General features: G+C 37.0%; 1 protein-coding gene across 4 annotated transcripts in view; it reads right to left on the bottom strand.

The window, feature by feature from the left end:
- Positions 1-1,829: 1,829 nt before the first annotated feature.
- Positions 1,830-22,527, bottom strand: part of LOC136828760 (cytosolic Fe-S cluster assembly factor NUBP2 homolog) — a 42,235-nt gene continuing 21,537 nt past the window's right edge. The window contains exons 1-9 of one of the 4 annotated variants that reach the window (XM_067086977.1): positions 21,523-21,681; positions 15,055-15,111; positions 14,889-14,952; positions 12,303-12,395; positions 9,974-10,133; positions 5,485-5,599; positions 4,784-4,928; positions 4,075-4,172; positions 1,830-2,256 (exon numbers count right to left, since the gene is read on the bottom strand). In XM_067086977.1, the coding sequence (XP_066943078.1) occupies positions 2,035-2,256; positions 4,075-4,172; positions 4,784-4,928; positions 5,485-5,599; positions 9,974-10,133; positions 12,303-12,395; positions 14,889-14,952; positions 15,055-15,099 (942 nt within the window). In that variant the 5' untranslated portion in view covers positions 15,100-15,111; positions 21,523-21,681 and the 3' untranslated portion in view covers positions 1,830-2,034. Of the gene's footprint in view, positions 2,257-4,074; positions 4,173-4,783; positions 4,929-5,484; positions 5,600-9,973; positions 10,134-12,302; positions 12,396-14,888; positions 14,953-15,054; positions 15,112-20,420; positions 20,489-21,507; positions 21,682-22,527 lie in introns of those variants that run through there. The other 3 variants (XM_067086979.1, XM_067086978.1, XM_067086976.1) reach the window with 3 other exon arrangements.

The following is a 22,527-nucleotide window of genomic DNA, read 5'->3' as shown; positions in this document are numbered from 1 at the left end:
GAGTTTGGATGTCAACACCAGGGCTCCTAATAATTCCTTTCACATTTATAAATACTGAAGGCTTAAACCAACTTAATCCACACCAACCACCACCATCTTGATTTTGATTCACGCACCATACACTCATTAGCTTTAAGAATTCTATGTGTTCAAAAGAAGGGAAGGATGTATAAAATTTAGACCAATGGCCAAGCACTGGGACCTATGAGGTCATTCAGCCCTGAAAGGAAAACTGAGAATAAAAGAGGTTTTAAAGGTGCAATGGGGGAAACCTTGCAGTTGCACTATGAAACAATCATTAGGAGAGGGTGGAAAGTAAAATAGAAAAAAGAGAATATGAATGGAGTGGCAGTAAAAGGAATGAAAGCAGTTGCAGCTATGGGCTGAAGGGAGATGCAAAGATCCTTAAGTAATACCTACATTGCACTGCATGAGGTGCACTCTTGGCAATACACACTACAGGGGTGTTCAAAAAAAATATGTCAAAAATTTCTGTTCCTCCGCAGTTCCTTGTAGTGTCTGCATTCTAACTGGTTCTGACATATTGCCAGCTTCTTCACCCAGTTGTTATACCCTTTCCCTTGGAGACATGCAATGGTTTCTTCTAATTTTCAGCCTCTTCCAGAACTTTCGATATCATCTTCAGAACTACGAGTTTACTGGGAGTGAAAAGATGTACCAGCAGGCATCCCAGAATTCCTCCACAAAACAAGGCCTCGGATGAAGTGATCGGCACCCCAAAGCATAGCTGAGGACGTCCCAAGGGTCGCACTAAGGATGCCATCCGCTCGGCAAAACCACCGGACGATTCAGCAGTCGAAGCCGCCCCACAACCGCAGGTATCAAGAACCCAGGGTTGGCTCCTGATCCCAAAAAGATACCGTGATTGACATTCAACAGGTCTTCCAATCATTATTTCATAATAATTGTCTTGGGGGGGAGTACTTGTAAAGACATCAGACATCTTCTTTTCCCATTAATCACAATCATGTATCGCATCTACCAGCGTAGCGAGAATCTCATGTATATATTTGTATGCAGAATTTCCTGGCCTTTTCGCCAATATATATTTTATCACTGTACAGTATGTACATTATGTCTCTTATTGTTGTTTGATTGACTGTTAACAAACATAAATTGCTCTCACTCAATGTGCGGGTCACAGCAATCGAAGGTTGGGCACTTCATTTCCGTCCGCACGCTGCTATGTATACCTTTGCCCAGGTAAATAAATCAGTCAGTACCCAGTTCTGTCTCTTTGACCTCACAAGAGCAGCACACTGGTGTTTCATATTTTTTCTGACCATACCCTACAATGCTCTGCTATTTCAGCGTACATTTACAATCACATCTCTACCGTTGTCGTATTTAATTAATGCCTTAATTATAAGCTCTCTTATTGCCATCCCATTCATAAACAGTTCTGCTCTAAAATGTCCAGCAATGTTCTTACTTATTACTTGGCAGTTTCTTTTCTGGGCATTTCTAAAACTACAGTGGAACTCAGTTACTTAGCTAAGTGAGAGTGTGAAACTAGTCTGAAAGGAAGAAGACGTAACTGTTTTCAAACTAATCCCATTTTTTTTACTTACATCATTTTTCTAAAATCTAAAGTATTCTCGTTCCATTATGGACCCCTTGATTCAAAACCAGTGATTTTGACTATAACAAGATCCTTTTTAAGATCAATAAACCTGAATAACTTGAAAACCAAGTTTTTAATTTCTGAAAAAACATCTCTTTTTTTTCTCTCTCTCTCTCTCTTGAAATGAGATAATATAATGGGGGATTTTACCATACTGGCTAGGGCATGAATAAAATCCACTACATTCCAGGAAAACTTGAGCTTAAAAAAATTGTATTTCCTATCAAGTACACACTACTGCAGTAACTTTGACAATGATGTTTTCTTCATAATCCAAGCAACTGCACTTTAACTCATAAAATACATATGAAAAAATATGGAAATAATAAATCTCTGGAAGATAAAGTTTTCAGTGCATAGAAAGTTTTAAACATACCCATACTGTTATATTAATGAGGTATAGCTACTTCCCCAACCTTAACCAGAATTTCTCCCAAGATCTTCCTCATTTGTAAAACAACAGGAGACTCAGAGTGTAGGTCTTCAATGTTTAATCCCTTTTCTTGTGCTACAATCAATCTTGGGTCGAGTGGCAATGTTCCCAAAAAAGGTATTCCATACTTCTTCGCAAGGTATTCTCCAGCTCCATTAGAGAATATCTGGGTCACCTCCTGGAAATAGTTTCTAAATGAAGAAGCTAGTTCATGCTGTACTGATCCTATAGCTCACTGTAGTTAATAAAATTATCAGTGAAAATCTATCAAAATGATACAGATATTTACTGCATCCCAATAAAATCCATTTAATTTCGGTACTTTCAGTAATTTCAAATCTATTTACAGCCTTCTTTTCTACATTCATACCATATATGAAGATATATTCAAGAGACAGCTTAGCTGAACTGTTCTGGGTGTAATGCAAAACACTCATCACATACTTAGTGCACTCTAGAAATAACTTTTCAGGAAAAATTCATATAACTATCTTGAAATTTATTTCAGTTCAAGGTCCCACCATCTTAAGGGAAAGGAATTATTTATAGCTCATGGCAGTTTAGCAATGTGACTTCTTGTTGCACTGGACTACTAAACTATCATACAGGAACTTGCAAGGAAAGCATGATACAAGAACATGAGTAGAAATTAATTGCATTATAATTAAAAATTATTAAAAAGCAAAGTAATTATTAATCCTTTTGCAAAGATATGTAGAAACATGAAACTAAGAAATATGAAATTTTAATAGCATTTCTGTTGTTCAGTTATGTATTAATACCTAGAGTCATTATAAAAAATTTCTGAGAAAAAGGATAAAATAGCAAGACTATCCTATCTGCAGATCATAGTTTGCTCAGTATGTTTCATAAGACCCAAGTCATGCAGTAATACTGTATGACAAAGTCTAATGTAATGAAGAGCTACAGAAGATATAATATGAAGACAGAATCCCAATTCTTTACACTCAGTTTTTAGTCTCTTACATCACTAATGGGTAAAGTCATTTTTCTGGGAAATATTTTACTGTAAGGCTAGTTAATTCCTGGGTTTCTGCATTGAATCAGTTGGTCTTCAGGAGACTTAATTTTACAACTTTTGACTTTGATCTTGATTAGAAGTGTTTTCCTCAAGTTTTTCAAGAGAATGCAACTTTAAAAGAAGATGGACACTGCAGATGGAACACTGCAAAATAACATATGCCAAGAATCAATGATGATGAACTGACTCCCCATATTTACCCATAATTGAGACCCTCCATTACTCTATAAAGAGCTTCAATAAAACCTGCTGCATACCATTTGGAAAGCTGAACAGGCCAGCAGCATGCCCTACAAAGTCAAAATACTTGCAACTACCCAATAGACATGGACAAAGGACTAGTGTTGGATCCCTCAAAGGGATGCATGAATTAGTGATGGGGCTATCTGAAGAATTTAATTTATTTTCAAATGATATTCTTCAAAATTTTAATTTTCTTTTATTATATCACTAAACAGTCATCACTACACTACTGTTCCAAATTAAGGCCTGTGTCCCTTCTATTCGGAACATTAAAATTGCTATGCTGTATCTTAATTCCAAGGTCAATACTTTTTTGGCCCCTATAACTTTTTCAGTCTTTACAAATGATAAAGTGAAGAACCAAAATAGTCTTTATGTTCTTGGTCATATAAATATACTTGAAAATGGACATATTTGTGAAGTTTCACTTAAATAAGTAACATGGAATGAGAATATACCTTTGCAGCGTTACAAAAAATACCTCTTCAATTACACACACTCACACAAGTTATCTAAAAGTTATTAAAAAAGACTGAACTGTCTACTTAAGGATATCCAGATTATCCAAATTAATAATGACTAAATAAATAACTAACATCAATGTTGACAAAGTTCGTTCATTATCAAATGCATATATGGTGGGCAAGACGCAAATATTCTGAGCATCATTAAATTAAAAGTGAATTGATTGTGACAGTAAATTATACTCACAGAACAACAGGTACATGTGAAACCTGACATATTTTCTATTATTCCTAAGACCGGAACCTTCATTTTCTGGCAGAAACGAATCTCCCGGCTTACCACACCTACAGACAAGAAAAGTATAAAACTATTAAAGTTTCCAATATAGTGTTAAAGTCCCTTAGTACAAACTGCCAATCCAGGGATTGTCAGACCACAAACATATGTAAGTCAGCAATTACTTATTCCAAAGAATGATGAAAATGAAAAGAAATAATGAAATTCAATTAAGTGAAATGATTTAGGTCAAATTAGAAGTGTTTCTGATATGATGCTGAAACAATATACCAGATTTAAACACAATATACTATGAATGCACAAAAAGTTATCAAGTAACCATAAAAAAATTAGTGCAACATTCAGTTTAGTCAAATGACCTTTGGTTAATGTCAAAATGTGTTAGACTGAAGAGTGTAATGAAACAAGAGCATGAATGTAACCAAAGCCATCAGGATATTGATCTTGAAATTGGTTAACTGAACTCAGGTGCCTGACTTTCTAGTGAAACAACACCATATGACATTTAATATAAAATTCAGGTAGAAAATTTACAAGAAAGAAGAGAATACTATAAACAGAAAATTTACTGACATAAAAACTGAATGAATGGCAATCTTGGTGGTCAGGACGACTTAAGCAAACAGCATCTATAAATAGTTTGGCTAACATACAATACCTGCTGATAACTTCTGTGGTGAGGTTACTATAACAGCTCCATCTGGTTTAGCGGCAGCCAAAAGCTTGACTACAGTTAAGTGTTCATCACTTGTGCCAGGAGGAGTGTCAACAATCAAAGCATCAAGCCTACCCCATAGTGTGTCCTGAGTATAGAGAAATAAAAAATGAACACCATTTAATCAGTGCTTGAAATAGAAAGTACAGTACACAATTTGTCATGAGACCAATACCTGACTCTCAGCACTAATAATAATACAACGAAAATGTAAGCTTACAAGAAAAATATGTATCATAATTACTGTATTTTAAGGCACAATAATCTTTGTGGAGTCAAATTCCTGGCAAAATATTTATTTTAATCAATGCATGCTATCCACTTTTGCAAAAAGAATACCAGAAACAATGGAAGTTTTTTCTTCCTCTACAGTACTTTGCCAGATGAAAAATGGCTCTCAAATATGTACTGCAATATGTTTCAAGCTTCATACTACTGACCTAAATAAACTGATCTTCAATCAGTACAACTGGGGACCAAAGGTAGGCTGCAAAGAACCTTTAGCACAACCTACAGCCCAATAAGCAAGGCAACTTCCTAGAGGGACAATAAACACTAAATAGTAACTACCAATATTAGGATAAATTAAGTCAGGCACACACATCCCAGTAAAACTGGCACCTTGGAAAACACTAATAACAAACCTTTATCATCCGCCTTATGAGAGAAGTTTTTCGAGGTCCTCTCCACACAACTGCCTGGCTTCCTGAACTTAAAAATGATCCAACTGACAAAGTTTTTATCTTGCCACAAGATGACCTGCACAAATAATGGAGTAACTACCAGCATCATAAAACCAAAACTCATGCAAATACTAAACACACTTTCCATAATGATGGAGTGAAGGATGCAAAAGTAAAAACACAAAATAAATGTAAAACCCACTACCCAAGTGAAATTAATGAGTTCTACTATTCACTGATAAAAGCATACGGGTGTTCTTGTTAACTGGAAGCAAGAAGAAAACACTGTACTAACATGTGTTAACATGTAAAGAGACTGTCAGTAAGAAAAATGAGATTAAGGTTTGCACTCAGTGCAGCCAAAGCTTCTTTAAAAATATATTGAAGTATAAAATAACCACAAGCTTCTTTAAACAAGCTCTGTTAATATTTGTTTGTTCTGGCACTGCAAAGCAATCACTTTACAACTGCCTTTCCAAACAAGCTCAGAAGATGAACAAAACAGCTCGGTACCCACACACTGGGCTTCGGAGTCCCTCTACATCACATTAAGTGTATCTGTGAGTATGAACAGACTTGCTGATTGCTACAAAGAATATGACCATTCCTTGCTGACTTGATTGGTGTTCACTCCTTATCATGTACTGTATATCAAGTTCATACTTGAAATATGAGCAACTTATAAAAACCAAGGTGATACATGCCAAGTTCTCTAAGGTATGAAAATCACCCATGAGTTTTTGCACGGTTTAGAGAGAGAGAGAGAGAGAGAGAGAGAGAGAGAGAGAGAGAGAGAGAGAGAGAGAGAGAGAGAGAGAGAGAGAGAGAGAGAGAAATCCAAAATTGCAATAATCATTACTTTTGAAAAGTTTAAATTTCACATCTAACTCAATTGATTGCAAGACCTTTTAAACCTACAGAGAACGAGGGATATCATGCAATTTCTAAATGGTTACAACCAAACAAACAGCAAACAAGATCTAAATACTACTTAATAGTTTTATTGTGTCTAGACTCATATTATCATCCAATACCTAATGCCCCCAAATGTATTCTAACAGTTACAACTGAACAAAAAGTGAACAAGAACTAAATGCAATACCCAATCATTTGTTTGTGTTTTATGAACATGTAATATCTTCCAGTAACTTTGCACTTCTCTCTCTCTCTCTCTCTCTCTCTCTCTCTCTCTCTCTCTCTCTCTCTCTCTCTCTCTCTCATTGTGCATGATTAGTGTATTTTACAAGTTAAAATGTGATTTATATATTTGTGTTTATTAAACATAATGCATTACCTGTTTACCCAAGGTTTCAACTAATGATGTTTTACCCAAGGTTTCAATTAATGATGTATGACTGCCTAAGTTGATTGATGATATATTTTGGACAAGTAAGAATTCATAAAATTTTCGTAAGCCATATCATACCCGTACACAGCAGGTGCGGACTGCTGTTTAGCTAGCTGTGACGGATACGTAGCAATATACATACACACACGCATGCATGGTGCATGTATACTCATGAACACAGACTGAAACTGATGGGCAAGAAAAGTTCTGACGCAGCACTGCTAGGCAGTTCATAATGATATTATAAGGTCCCAAGCAGACAAGGGCTCATCCCCAGCCTCACAGTTCAGTTAACCCTCTCCCTCCAGAGTGTTTAGCCTGGCCTACCATGCCCACAATTCCCTTATCTAGGTGTATTTAAGACTGTAAGCAGTGTTACTATTGCCTCTTTCTACCAGTAAAGTACTGCCAATAATCCAGGCAGGGAGAGAGAGAGAGAGAGAGAGTTTACATTGATAAACAAACGAATCAGCAGGAAACAGCTGTTTTGTGATTTTCGGATTTTCGGTATTCGCGGGTGGATGTGGTAAGCATCCCCTGCGAATACCGGGGGACAACTGTAAATGGATTCTGTAAGTAAAATGAAAGTTTCATTATTATTACCTTTATCTTATATACAACTGCAATAGCCTATTTGACTTCTGCAAATGGATACTAAGAGTGTAACACATGGGTTAGACTAGGTCTATATTTCACATATAGCCTACACATATTTATCTCGTGTATGGTAATACAATTTGGTAAAAACTGATCAGGAAGTTCCTGTATAAAAATACATTAATGGTCACAATACCATGGTAAGCTGTGGTTATAGTGTAGGCTAGGCTACTGTATATGTACAGATTGTACTGTATACCCTAGTGTTGGCTAGGGTAATTTCATTTTAAGTTTTTTCAAGAAACAATTGGGTTTTTGTAACCTAACCACATCATATATGGGGAAATACCTGTGTGTGTGTGTGTGTGTGTGTGTGTGTGTGTGTGTGTGTGTATTAAGTCTGGATTGACTTGGTTCAGCAGTGGAGAACTATGTGCTGGCCTGGCAGTGGCACTTCTACTGCAAGAGCATTTGGGTGTCACAATCCAAGCACATGGGAACAGCATGATGGAACATTGAACAGATCTGCCGGAAGTGCCCAGGTTCCGGTGGGGTATGTGCGTGCGTGTGTGTGTGTGTGTGTGTGTGTGCGATCTCCCATGGGATATTTATGAGAGGAACAGTGACTCTCACAGGGAGACTGCCTCGATCTTGAGTGGCTGATATGTGCTTTCAGCCTGTGTAGTGTTTAAAGAAACTACCACTATGAAGATACATTATCTGGGCCATACAAAAAGTAAGTAAGATCACCCAGTGACATTTATATCTTTTCCAGACTTTAGAGGGAAAACCCCCAGTTGGGAAGCACTGAAACTGAACAATGGCTACATAATGAACTTTCTCATTTAATGCTCCATTAGACATTTTTCTGTATGTAATGAACACCATTTCAAGTTTTAATATAATGATATGTTTCTTTCAACAGGAATTCGAGTTTTGTTCTGAGAGGAAGAATATTTGGAAGTGGTATTTTTACTCTTACATACTGTATTACATATTGTGGTCTGTATAATTATGACCTTACAGTATTACAGTACTTTGTTTGATGACCAGGGTGTTATTCACGAGTATTGCTTGGTATAGAATTATTTGTGAAACAGTATTTTCCCTAGTTATGAATTCCATGGATAGAGGGTGTGAATCACTCCATTTCATGACCGTAGCTTTTGCTGAATCACTCTCGTTATATTTGCAAATAAAGTCTAGTTTTGTACGTCAGTGTTTAATTTCAGTAGGCCTTCGTTTTAAGATGGATACAGAGAGAAGTCAACAAAGGAGAAGGGATTTGCTGACCCAAGGATGAGCCACAGCTACCACAGACTTCTTAAAGAAGTAAGATGATTGATTCTGTTCTTAAAACAGATACACCAATAAAAGAAGGCCTTTCTTGACCCTGGAGAGCCATTAACAGTGGTTGGCAGCAGTGTTAGACACAAATAGATAAATAGATAGTTATGGATACACTTCCGAAGAGACATATTTCATTAAATACTGGGATTGGCATCTCAGAATAGCTTTTGTTGGGGTCAGTGATTCAGCATAGGAAGCTCATGTTGTGAGGCGCACTTGAATCCATCTTTTTCTCGAGGCGACTCTCTGTGTGTGTTAAATGATGCGTCACAGGGCGCAGGGTTTTAAAATGGGTATTAATAGGACGTTGGTTCATATTGGGGAGTGTTTAGGTGTATATAATGTGTATAGTGAAAAGTAATTGCGTTATCTTGACCGTTTGCGTGTTTAAACACGCGAAATGCGCAAGTGTTTTTTTTTCTTCCCCCTCTCTCTTTTTCTTTGGTGAGAGAATTCCCGCACCATTGAGCAGAGGCATAAGTAAGTGTTATAATCTTTTTTTATATTGTTAAATTTAATGTCAGACTGGGTTTTTCATTGCACTGCAACTAGTATTCGGGGGGTGGCTGTAGTGATGTCATTGCCTGAGTGACGTGTCAGTGACATCATTGGTTTGGGCGGAGCGTCTTGCCTTCTTCGCCATACCCAGTATGCAGTGCATTTGAATTTTGGGCATGTCTTATACGTTTTTTATACATAGCAATCGGCAGTTCACATCGGCGTTTAGGGTTTAATAAAGGGGAACATTTTATTGTTGTATTATTTCTGGTGACTTTGATAATTGGGTAAGAATTTATTTGACATTGGTTGAATTACTGTGTAAACATTTCTTACGCAAGTGTGTATACATTTCTTAGTGTTTTTTAAACTTTTTTTAATTTTTGTAATTACACGTATATGTGTTATTTTGGGTGTGAAATAAATTTCTTCAACTATCTCCCATTTTCCTCTATAGATTAAATGGATTTAAGAGTTGTTCATGCAAGAAAAAGTCTGTGGGTTCAAATCAAAACTATTGCTACACTTATCAAGATTAAGCTCAGGATTAAACACATACTAAATTCTAAAACTGTTAATTCTTCTTACAAAATAAATCCATGCATTTATAAGGAGCAAAACCTAAAAGGATAAAAACTTAACCAAAACAAAACTTACAGTACAGGTTTCCAGCCCCACTGTGAATCTAAAATAGGTTGATCTGAAATTCCCAACAATGATGGTATACTTGGTCCACATATGTCCACATCTAAGAGTCCAACTTTTTTTCCATCATTTGCCAGCATTTGGGAGAGCATTGCAGAAACACTTGACTTACCTGAGAAAATTTAGCCACTAATCAAAACTAATTTAACTGTTAACACTGAATTATCAAACTAGACAAGATTCAGTACATTGTATATATGGTGAAATTCAATAAATAAAGTTTTATAATTCTAGATACTGTCTTACCAAAAATCATATATATATATACAATATATATATATATAATATATATATATATATATATATATATATATATATATATATATATATATATATATATATATATATATATATATATATATATATATATATATACACATACACAGTATATGAGCATGCTTAACAAACCACTAATATAGCAAATACCAGACATGTTCATCAGTAGGAAGATATGCCACTGTTCTATCTTGTCAAGTCTATTATAAATGGGAGCCTTTACAAGTATGTAACTGATGTCAGGGGTTACTGAAAACAAAAGTGTCAGATGCAGGTGCAGCTAGATAGTGGAAAGAACTAGAGCTAAGAACAAAGCCTGAACTAGAAGAGCTGCTGGGTCATGAATCCTATACTGAAAATCCCCACAGATCTGAAGGAATAACAGGCAAGTAGATTATATCGTCAAACATCTATTAGCTTAAGCAAGAAGAAAGGACTCACTGAAGGTGAGCAACATTTGTATTGTGAAGCTACCCTACAAAAATTGTACTTGGGCAGAAGTGAAGAGCAGCAAAGCAGGCTCTCTTTCAGCTGTCAAGGAGACTGGAGAACAGGCAGGCCAATGTACAATCTTCGCAAAGTTATCCCATTACTCATTTGAATTTCAAGTACCCCAGCTGTTCTGGAACTTTCAAAATCTTGCTCTAATATCATATGGATTTAACACAACTGTTGCTAAACAAATCAAATTCTTTTACCCTTTGGTTGTGGTGGGCCAAAACTGGTGGAAGAGCCAAGCTAGTTTCACAATTTTTTTCTGAGCAATACTCCATTTACCTGATGATCTTATTCATAATATGAGATCCTATGTGTCTAATGGGATCTTTATGACTTGTTTCACTGTCTACCAGAGATATTTCACAGCCCTATTACAAGGACCTGGTCAGACTCTTAACCCCTTATTAGTATAAAGACTGCCTACCTCAGTGTTCTGGATTAAATCCTCTCACAACAGGAGGCCTTCTTACCTAAATATCTACAAAATGATGTGCAAACTGATGGAATTGGGCTAAAGAAGTGGAATTCTTAACATAAGACATATTTTTTTAAGATAAACCCATTAGTTTACTTCTGACCCCACACTTATTGTGCTGAATCAGGACAACACAGGGAATGGCTTGAATTCCACCATGACTAACAGGTGCTGTTCATCAGGATACATGGTTAAATGAGGGTTTTTCTTTTTTTGATGAGTCTCCTGGCATACAGAAACAGATAGATTTGTATTAAAAATAGATTTTATCTTTAAATTCTCATGGGTCCCAGATACAAACCTTGGGACAATATTTACTTCATGTTCCTCTGTTCATGTGAAAATAATTGTGGCCAGATCACATACACTTTCTAGGTTTGTACCTCCTGTCTGCCAAACACTTGTTGATACACGATCAACCGTAACCCACAAGACAATGGGAATAATGGGATGAGGCAAAACTTCAGGAAGCAAATGTTTCTAGCATGAATATAAAACAAGAATCTGAATATAAACAAGAATCAAAGAAATAAATAGAACAATTGCATTAATATTACTAGAATAGTTAAGCGTGTTATTCACAAGGGACCCCCTTCTAGCTAGTAACAGTATGTAATGTGCCTAAGAGGGGGCAAAAGCACTTCCCATATGCCCACAGTGTGTTGAACAGTTATCTAACTAAAGGTCATACTCTTTACTTCACAAAAACCCTTACTCTTTTCATGGTTGTACACAAGAGTATCATGCACATGTTTCAGTTGCAAGTCAAGCTTAAGCATGACAGGTTATGTGTTCAGTAAGGATCTCCCATAGAAGAAGCATACCAAACTGGGTGAAAGTCTACTCTTCTTTCAAGAATAACTTTATCTTAGAGCTAACTGCCACACAGGAAACAATATGCATTCATAAAATAAGAGGCTTGTTCATGCATGAACTTTCTGCTGTCACTTGGGACTCAAAAACCTAACATAACTACTTATATAAAAACAGAATGTCGATGAAGAAACAACTTTGAAGATTCTTTAATCTTACCTACTCCACCTTTTCCAGACAATACTAAAATCTTGTGCTTAATGGCTTTTAGTCTTACGTCAATCACTTGCTGATCTGGATCTGGTTGGCTTACTGAAATTTAAATTTAAAAAATTCACTTATTTTGTAATAACTAATATTATATTCTTTCAAATGAAAAACAGGATTTTACTGATGTATTTACCACAAAGAAAATAAAACATACTTTCTTTCTCTCAACATAACATATGGATGTGTCTACTGATGCAATGAGTGAATAATATTATTACTGTACTGTACTACTATTCTTCCAACAACATGAATAACAACATTAGGACAGTAACATTAATATTTGAGTAAATACCAACATAACACGATAGTATCATGGAGTTGGTTAGGTTCAAGTACATTGGTCTACGTTATACAAGTAAACATTGGCCTACCAGAAACCTTAACTTCACATATAAGACCCTGGTGTATATTCTGAGCCATTTTTGGGAAAAAAGGGGATCTCATATCATGTCAAATACTGCCTGATACTACAGGCACTGAATCATTTCCAAATCGAGACCAGGTTAAGTTCCTGGCTGTTGGATGCTGGCTAGGTTGGACTCAAGTTGGAAAATACATTTGACATATACATCAGCTCCTGTTTAATGGAATACCTTTTATACAAGATTTTAAATTTTATTTTATATATATCTTTCAAGTCAGTACCTGTATACTGTATTTGGTTTTTATGGATATTTCACCACTCTTTTATATGCAAAGTTGATTTTTTCTACAATGTAAAGTATGGGGGCCAGAGAGAGAGAGAGAGAGAGAGAGAGAGAGAGAGAGAGAGAGAGAGAGAGAGAGAGAGAGATACCTCAGTAAGTGCATAGTTTACTTATCATGATGCATAAATGTACTACACTGTACTCACACATGCTAAGTACACAGACCAACTTTAAATAACAAATAAACATTTTATTTAATTAAACTTACTGAAAATCTAATTCTAATATACTGTACAAACCTTTCAATAATATTTTATATACAACATACAACTTTGTTTTCTGCTCCAATTTGTGGCAAAATTAATTCACTGTCACCATCTTTTATCCAGTGGAGACAGAGGAGATGGAGGGGTGTGTTTTACAATGTTTGCTATAAGCAAGCTGTATTTCTTTTCTTTTGTAAATTACAGAAGCTACATACTTCAGTAACATCAAATCCTTACAAGTAAATGCATTAAAAAAATTTTTTCTTCATACTGCATTCCCTTCTGAAAATGGGTGGGAGAGTCTTATATGCGAAGAAATACAGTACATTGCATACAGTATCTTCTGTATGCCTCTAGCATCAAGTTCTCTGCTAACATTCCACATATTTCTTCTCAAAGGAACAAACTCTCAGTTCTCTTCAGGTCTGCTCCCATTTGATCTTCCTGTATTTAATCTACAGGAGGTATACCAGTGCAGCATTTATATGAACCTTTCTATTACATACAGATCTCAAAACATCTTCATCCACAGAAAACCTTTGTTTGCTTGTTCTCAGCTGTTCCTTCAACTTGAGGATCACAAATTCTTGTGCTTTTGGAAACCTATGACACTTTCAAGTTCTTTAATTTAATCAACACGAAGTTACTTGATTTTGTTATCCTTTAGTTTTTTGCCTCACCTTTTTTCCTCAAGCTCAGTCTTTCTGATTAAGAATAGTTGATAAGTGTGTTTCTCATCAAATTCCATCATGGGAATCATGAAACTTTCCTCCTTTGGCTCACGCAGATTTTTTTTTTATCTTAACATAATGTCACACTGAATTTTTCATTTCCCTTGTGGCTTGAAATCTAGAGAGTGACTTGACTTGGAGTCAACACTTTAAGTGCAATACAATTTTCTAACTTCCTTGAGAGGATGCAGGTCCTACACATCTCTTTCTGACCTAAGAACATTTTACTAAAAGCCAATGCTTCAACAATTTGTCTTTCTTGTTTTTCTAAGTAATTACAACTTGTTTACCTTCCAAGATGAGAGTTGGCCTGTTGTTTGGATTCTCATTCATTGTTATTTATCTGCAGGGGCCCACTCCTAAATTTGAACCTGTTTCCATTGGAGCCTTGGTATTTCATTTAGCACCTTTGCCCAAGAACTCCCTTGTCCCTTCAGGGTCTCTACATCTTGTCAGAACATCAGCAACTCAGATCACCCCACAACTAAGTTGTGATATAGTAAATGTTTATAAGAGACCATATGTGCATGTAAGTGAGCTAACTTACCTGAGCAACCTAATCTTTTTTTCTACAAATGAACTTGGATGCCTGGCATTTGCACACAACCATGCATAGTCTGTTAAGTAATGGATTGGTATTGAAAACATGAATTTTGTTTTTTACATTCTTATGTAGCAAATATTATATATACAAGTTTGACTGCATTATGCACTTGGTTGGTCTATATTACTGCACATTATGGCATTAATAAAAACATTTACATGTTATTTGCAACAATACTTAGTTATGTGAACAAACTTTTAAGAAGAGATGTGTATTCGACTCACATAAACATTACAATAATTCCCCAGTCCTTAAGTGACTCTAACACATAAAACTAAATGACATACCTTGTGATAAGCATAAATCCTTTCCAGGGCACCCATCACAAACTGCTACTTTTCCAGCAAGATTCTGAAATTAATTAATAAATTAATTAAATTGGAACTTTGCAGATCATGCAAATTATGTACAAAATGTAACTAACAAGGATTCCAAATACATCTAGGTATTTACCGAGTCTGCAGGACACTCCTGGATGTCTTCTATGTCACAACTCATGATCAATCTAATCTGAAATGAAAAACTTCACATTAAAAAAATCAGTTTCAATTATGTAAACTCAGCATTAAATTTTCTCATTCAAAATAATAATGTCTCACCACAAACCCATTTCTTTTAAATATGACATTTTTATGATAAAATAAAGTTTTATATATACTTACCAAGTAATTACATAGCTATGAGCTTTCTACCTACAGCAGTCTAAAAATTCAAATTTTGCGGTAGTGCCAGCATTTGTTTTGGTGTAGGTACATGACCTGGCCACTATCGGGGACCAGAAGGAACAACTTAGCAGAGAGCTTCAATTCGTTTTTGCCCTTATGTCCATAAGAGGGGAGGAGGGAGGGCTCCAATTATGTAATTACTTGGTAAGTAAGTATATATAAAATTTTATTTTATCATTAAAATCTCATTTTTATATAAGAAACTTACCAAGTAATTACATAGCTGATTCCACATTAAAAGGAGGTGGGATCTATGGACATATTCTACACCAAAACATTAAGCATGGGAATGACTTTGACACGCAACAATTGCTAGCATAGACAATGTTTGTTGTTTCCTTACCTGCTAAGGAAGCAACTGCAGATAATTACTGCCTCTGGCCAATGCTCCTCTTAACTTGTAGTGGGCGTGGCTGTATCACCCAGAGTGTCCCTGCATAAGCGGGATCTTTGTAGCGAGGGAAGTAAACCCATGGTTCGCAAAGTTAAAAAGAGATGCCCTTGCCCTGGGCGAAGGCCAAAATAAAATGACATTTTTATAATAAAATTAAGTTTTATATATACTTACCAAGTAATTACTTAGCTAACAATTACGCTCACACGGCATCCTAAATCCAAAATTCGCAGTAATTCGTCAGTTGCAAAGCGGGGGGTGACAGCCCCGCCCACTGCAATGGCGCCAAGCGGTCGGAACCATGAGGCTGGTGCACAGAAGCAAGCATTGAATGTCCAGGAGAAGATGGGAGCTCGGGAGCAAGAAGAATCTTCGTTGAAGAAGACGGGTTCTTGTGCAAATCTTCCTGGCACTTGGGAGCCAGAAAGGGGCAGTCAAAATATGAAATCGACCACGGACTGTCCCAAGCCGACCGCAGGGGATGTGCTGAAGAAGTAGAAGGTGGAACAGCAAAACTGCAAGAGGGCTGGGGGCTAAGACTGGCCTCTTGGATCTCTTGGTAGGCAGAGGGGAGCTGTCTGCACCAGCACATGCCTCTTGAGAGGGCGCGCAGTGACGAGGTAGCCCTTGACGCTTCCTGCCAGGACTGGAATCTTCTGAGTCCAATGACAGACGATGCACACTAATAGAGATGCCTTTCCAATGGTGCTCTGTTGCAGGCTGGGAATGTGCAACAGGCTCGACGGAGAGGGCGACTACCCGTGGACAAACCCCACTGGACTCACTTGGACCTCCAGTATGTCTTCTCCCTGGTGTGGGGGAGCGGGACAGGGACCTTCATCTAGGAGCACCGGTGGGATGGGCAGCCACCTCCTCAACACACTCATTGTGCACTGCACTAACGCTTTTTGCATTGCACTTTTCAACAAAGGCCTTACAGGAGGACCCCAACTCCATCACTGTATTGGCCAAAAACTCGAACTTTTGGTCAAATCCAGATTTGAGACTGGCGATGGTGTCAAGATTGGAAGCACAGGAACCTGGAACTGGAGTACGTGGAACAGAGGTAGGAGGGCTAAGGGTAGGGGAAGAAACAGGAATTAAAGGAGAAGAAATGGCACTATCCTCTTCAGGTTCTGTCACAAGAACAGGTTCTATGCTAGCCCTACTCTCAGCTCTAGCAGCCGTCTTCCTTTTCCTATCCTTATCTAATTTGTTCAGATGGGATCGCAAAACTTTCCATTTTTTATCGTCCCTATCGTGACATTCAATGTCCTTATTACAATCTTGCCCCTAAACTTAACGCACTTGCTATGGGAATCATAACAAGATTTAGTAAGTCTAGTCCTATATCCATCAGAGCAAAATCTAATGCCTGAAGAGCTACAATTGATGTTAACACAAGCTAACCTAATAGCTAAGGCTTGATGGCTACAACAAATAAAGAGTACTTCACCAAGAAAACTCGAAAACATCCAAAAACGATGAAAAAGACTGCAGGAAAAACCACCAATGTTGATCGGGGACCAGCAGAAAATGAATTGGAGCTCTCTGTTAAGTTGTTCCTCCTGGTCCCTGATAGTGGGCGGGGCGCATACCTACGCCAAAACAAATGCTAGCGCTACTGCGAATTTTGAATTTTTAGACTACTTTAGGTAGAAAGCTCAGCCATGTAATTACTTGGTAAGTTTCTTGTATAAAAAGTCTTTTTATAAGTCTCGCAAAAATCCCAGATACCTTGGTTCACAGAAAAAAACAAGGATTGAATGTGCACTGGTTCCCAGTTTCCAGTAGTTAGCTACCTTACTAATTTAGCATCTGCAAGCTTTTTTGCACCCTACATTGTACCAGAGCCTTATCAAGAGCTTGATAAGGACTGCCATTTTCATTTCACCACTCATTTCTTTTTTTATTTATTCAGCATTTACAATCTTTTATTGATCACCTACTTGGTAATGTCTTTAAGTCAATTTTTAATGCCTTTAACTGTTTGTGAGTTTATTCTATGCTCTGAGATTTTTTATCAGTGCTAACTGTACCCAGTTGTTTGCTAGTCAGCTGGTGAGTGTTTCTTTCCAGTATTCCACCAATTCCTGTATTCTTTTTATTTAGAGTCAAGTATAAACAAATGGACCTGCTTCTGCTTGATCCTTGACTTTAATTGCATTTTATGGCAGTTTTACTCAAAATCTGGCTAATAACTGTACAGCTCATCCTATATATCAGGTAATTAACAAGGTTCTCAAATGGAACTGTTTCAATGTATAACAGATTCTTTTGAGAAAATAAATATAACATCACCTATTTTTCTGGTTCCTTTTCACATGGATTTGCAGTTGAAATAATTTTGTGACGCTTTTAATATAGGCACAACAGCAGTCTTAACACAAGTGATACTTGATGTTACTGAAAATCCTATTGTGGTTGCCTCATGAGTAATGAATAAGGCATAACAGAATTACTTTAAGATAAAAAGATTAAAACTTATGCATAGTGAAAAAATTTTTGCATATACAGATTTGTATGGTAGAAAAAATTTACAGACCATAACTTTTACTTGAAATTCTAGGTTTCAAATAATGAACTTTAGTAGTGGTAAAATTACAAAGATGGGCCATTGAATTTGCACCTTGTGACTACAGTATGTAAGAGAGTTCTGACCTACGTCAAAGATGTGTAAAGGTGAAACATATTTCTCCAGTCACTGAATGAACACTTGAAAAATAACATGCTTGCCTAGAAAGTCCAGTTAGAATAGGATGTGTCCATGTAACTGCCATTCCATAATTTGTCTGATGACTTACTGACTGCACTCATGAACTATGTAACTTTCCAACTGTATATCTTCTGATCTATGCCTTCTTGACTACAACTCTTGGTGCAATTTACTATTCTAGTTTCCTTGCCTGAAATAGGCTAAGAGTAAATCTGCATAATACATGAGATAAGCAGTTGGGAAAATATATGACTTATTTACAGTATTTGGAAAATAATTAATGTATCATATACAGTACCTGACCTTCAATTCTTGTAGCCAAAGTGCAGTTTACTTGCTTCAGGTTTCCAGACACTCATAATCCCCAGTTTCTAGTGCTCCTCAATGAAACATCGCCCACCCAACCCTGATTACTACAGGCTATTTATGTGGATGGGAAAAAGGCAAAATTGGCAGATTTGTACCTACAGTAATGATAAAAATGCATAACTTACAAAACATGTTAAGCCATCAAAAAATAAAATCTAGGCTATATAGTTCAGGTGCTATGAAAGACAATAAAGCCCCATAGTTTTACCCATATTAGGCTTAAAGGAGTTGGAGTGAATGCAGAGTGAGGGTCAGAGCTACTGCAGGCCTTTCTGTAGTAGGCATTTCAGAGAGAATATGACCTATCCAAACTTACCTTAACCAAAACTAGCCTCAAACGCTGTGCCCTAACCTGGCAGTGGGCAAGGGATAAAGCCCCAATGCCATGTAAGAGTCGGGTGGACTTGGTTCAGATAGGTTAGAATACATCCCTGTAACTGTCCTTGCCAATTTACAGTTCTTGGTATCTGTTACAGTAAGGCTGCATGAACTACGTATTTTTTTCATAGAACTATGGAACAACTCCGCATGGGGTATTACCTTGGAATTTTACTCTTTCTATAGTATTTTGGTTGCTTATCAGGAATTTACCATTATTTTTCATCGGTCGACTATAATTAACCTGTAATTAACCTCAGAACTGATATATTATTGTATGCTGGCCAGCCTGGAATGCTATCACACATGCACAGTGTTATAGGGGAACTTTGTTAAAAAGTAGAGTTTCTTTCACTGGGGTGCAGGGGGCAGAGCCCCCTGCCTCAGTAACACGGTCTACTAGGTTAGGATAGGTTAGGGTACGTTAGGTTAGTATAGTTCCTTTTGTAATTGATATCCTTACCCATTCCCTTCTTTAGGGAACATATGGCCCCCTTCCTTAGGGAGCCATATGTTCCCTTCTTCAACATACGGCTCCCTAATGACTTGCGAATGCATGGAACTGTTCCATATGACCAACATGACAGTCCAGTTTTCTCCCAGTGTATCTCCCCACCCAAAACCCCGAGTTCCCACAGTGTTCCCAACATTGTTGGGTAGAGTTTTATGTTAATAGAAGGGCATTTCTAAGTATTAGCTCCCCATGGACCGTATGGAACGGTTCCACGAATGCGAGAAACATTAGGGAGCCATATGTTCCAGAAGGAACTGGCTAGGGAAATCTATTATAAAAGGAACCATACTAACCTAACGTACCCTACCTAACTTAACATTGTAGGGAGTGTTATTTAGCTGGCTGGACGCCCCAGTGAAGGAAACTCCACCTTTTACCGAGAGATCCCCTGTAACACTGTGTATGTGCGACAGCAAAAATATAATCAGTTCTGAAGTTAATTACAGTCAACCAACAAAAAATAACAGTAAATTCTTGATAAGCAACCAAAATACTATACGAAAAGTCAATTTCCAAGGTAATACCGACACGGAGCTAATACTTGGTTCTACCAATAATAGTTGACCGACAATAAACACCACCACCTCCTTCATCAGCAACCTAACAGTCTAGGGAAAATCAATTTCCGAGGCAACAATTTGTGCGGAGCTGGGTATCGGAGATGTTATGCAGAAACAACATTTTTTTTTTACTTACTTGTGATTAGCCTAATGCATTTCTTACCTTTCTGATTGGTGCATGGCACTCTTTTTTGTCTTTCCCAGGGTAATTCTAAGCCGTAGTTCCACAGTGAGCTAGACTATGGCAATTGACGTTTTCCTATGTTAATTTACTTGCTTTACAAGAAATTAAAGTAATATTTTGTCGGCCGGCTGTAACTAAACTGTAATTGACCTTTGAAGACTACACGACAGAGTAGATCTAAGCTGGCATTCCGCGGCAAGCCCCCAGCCCCCTCCATGGCTGATGTGGCAAAATTATAACCAGTAACCCTAAAAATACCAACCTGATGTACCCTTGGGGTGTTTACTGGTTACATTTTTGCTGTATTAGCTATAGAGGGGTGTGGGGGGCTCCCCACAGAATGCCAGCTTAGATCTATCCCGTCATGTAGTCTTCAAAGGTCAATTACAGTTTAGTTACAGCTGGCCAACAAAATATTACTTTAAATTCTTGTAAAACAAGTAAAATAACATAGGAAAACGTCAACTGCCATAGTCTCACTCACCACTGAACTACGGCTTAGAATTACCACGAGTGGTTTAAGCTAGCTTAGCCTAATAAAAATGGTTAGAAATGCATGAAGTCGGATAAACACAGGCCTGTAACCAGAGTTTTTCATGGGGGGGTCGTTTTTCCCAAAACTGGACCTTTTCTTATATGTGTCATTGCATATACAGTATAGGTATATACAAGATGACATACTTGAAAATGTTATTTTAGTTATATGGTGGCCTATATCATATTTCTATTATCACTCTTGTATTTCCTACCATTAAAGAATGATGTTAATGTTTAATAACAAAATTTATAAAAGAACACTTGCCAAAAATACAAAAGATTGTTATTTATTATTTATAAGTACAGTTCAATGAAAAGGATAGTCACAGAAAATATGGACTTCCAGAAATTTTTGGGGGGTCGTTCATACCCCCCAACCACCCCCTTCGGTACAGGCCTGAAACATGTGGTTCATATAATTGGCTAAGAATTAAGGAGAGCAGGATAGTATTAAACCTCAGTCAGTCATATACTAATCGCAATTTCTTATCCGTATGATCATTAAATAATAACTTTCAAACTACTTTACGCGAGTCGTCCTTACGTAGCGTAGTTGATTTTTTTGTCATTTAGCCATCGTCTCATTAGTGGTAGCAACTAATAAGCAAGTTTCTTGATCAGCTTCAATTAGGCCCTTATTAGTAGCAGTAGTAGTTAGTAGTTACAGCGAGTACATTTCGAAATGGTAGTAGTAGGTGGATCTGCCTTTGAAACGGCTCCCTTGCTTGCTTTATTCCTCCTTTGTGTTTGTTCAAGGTTTTTTTGTCTCTTTAAAACCATAATTCTTTTATAAATTCTCTCCTACTTTTAACTTCCCCCTTCAGCAGAACTGTAAATAAAAGTATATTGGCTATCAATTCCTCTTTATTTTCCTGATATGACTGTTGCACAAAACTATATGTTTCTAATCTCATTATATGCTGGCTGGGCAGTAGAGTAAGAAATGTTCTAAGTTTTCATTTTTTTCCTCATAGCACAAACATTTTGCATCTTCTCATTTTAGCCTGTTCCTATCTTTTAATTCTAGTGCTCTTAGTCTAGCCCTACTGATCAGCGTTGTTTCTTCGGTGTTATCATACCAGGTTTCTTCTCTTTTGTTTTCTTTATATTTTCTGTAGATTCTTAATGTCGTCATGTCATTCATTTCTCTCTCCCGCGCTTTTTTGTCCCAGTTATTCATTACTTCTTTTAGCTGCTTACCTTTAAGCGATTGAATTTTACTTAAGTTAATGTTTAATTCTTTCATATGTTCTTTCGCTTTCAGAATCCACGGGGTTTTCTTGTTTTCATACTGATCCATGGTTATCTCAAGTGTATGTGTCAGAAAGAATAGTTTATTCTTCATATCTCGCGAGTGGCAGGAAGAGGCCCCTGTTTCGGATCTTAATGCACAACTTGCTGTATATCTTGGTGCTTTCAGGATTGTCCAATATACTTGATTGTCTACCTTTTGTAGTTCATTTATGGTTTTCTTGTCAAGTTTCATGACTTCCATTGCATACATGAAGGATGGCATCGCTAATCCTTTCTGATATAGTTTCCTATTTTC

The sequence above is a fragment of the Macrobrachium rosenbergii genome, chromosome 43 (genome assembly GCF_040412425.1).
Source record: "Macrobrachium rosenbergii isolate ZJJX-2024 chromosome 43, ASM4041242v1, whole genome shotgun sequence".
Classification (NCBI taxonomy): Eukaryota; Metazoa; Arthropoda; class Malacostraca; order Decapoda; family Palaemonidae; genus Macrobrachium; species Macrobrachium rosenbergii.
The sequence above is the reverse complement of the archived record's forward strand: the minus strand, read 5'-3'. Positions and strand labels throughout refer to the sequence as shown.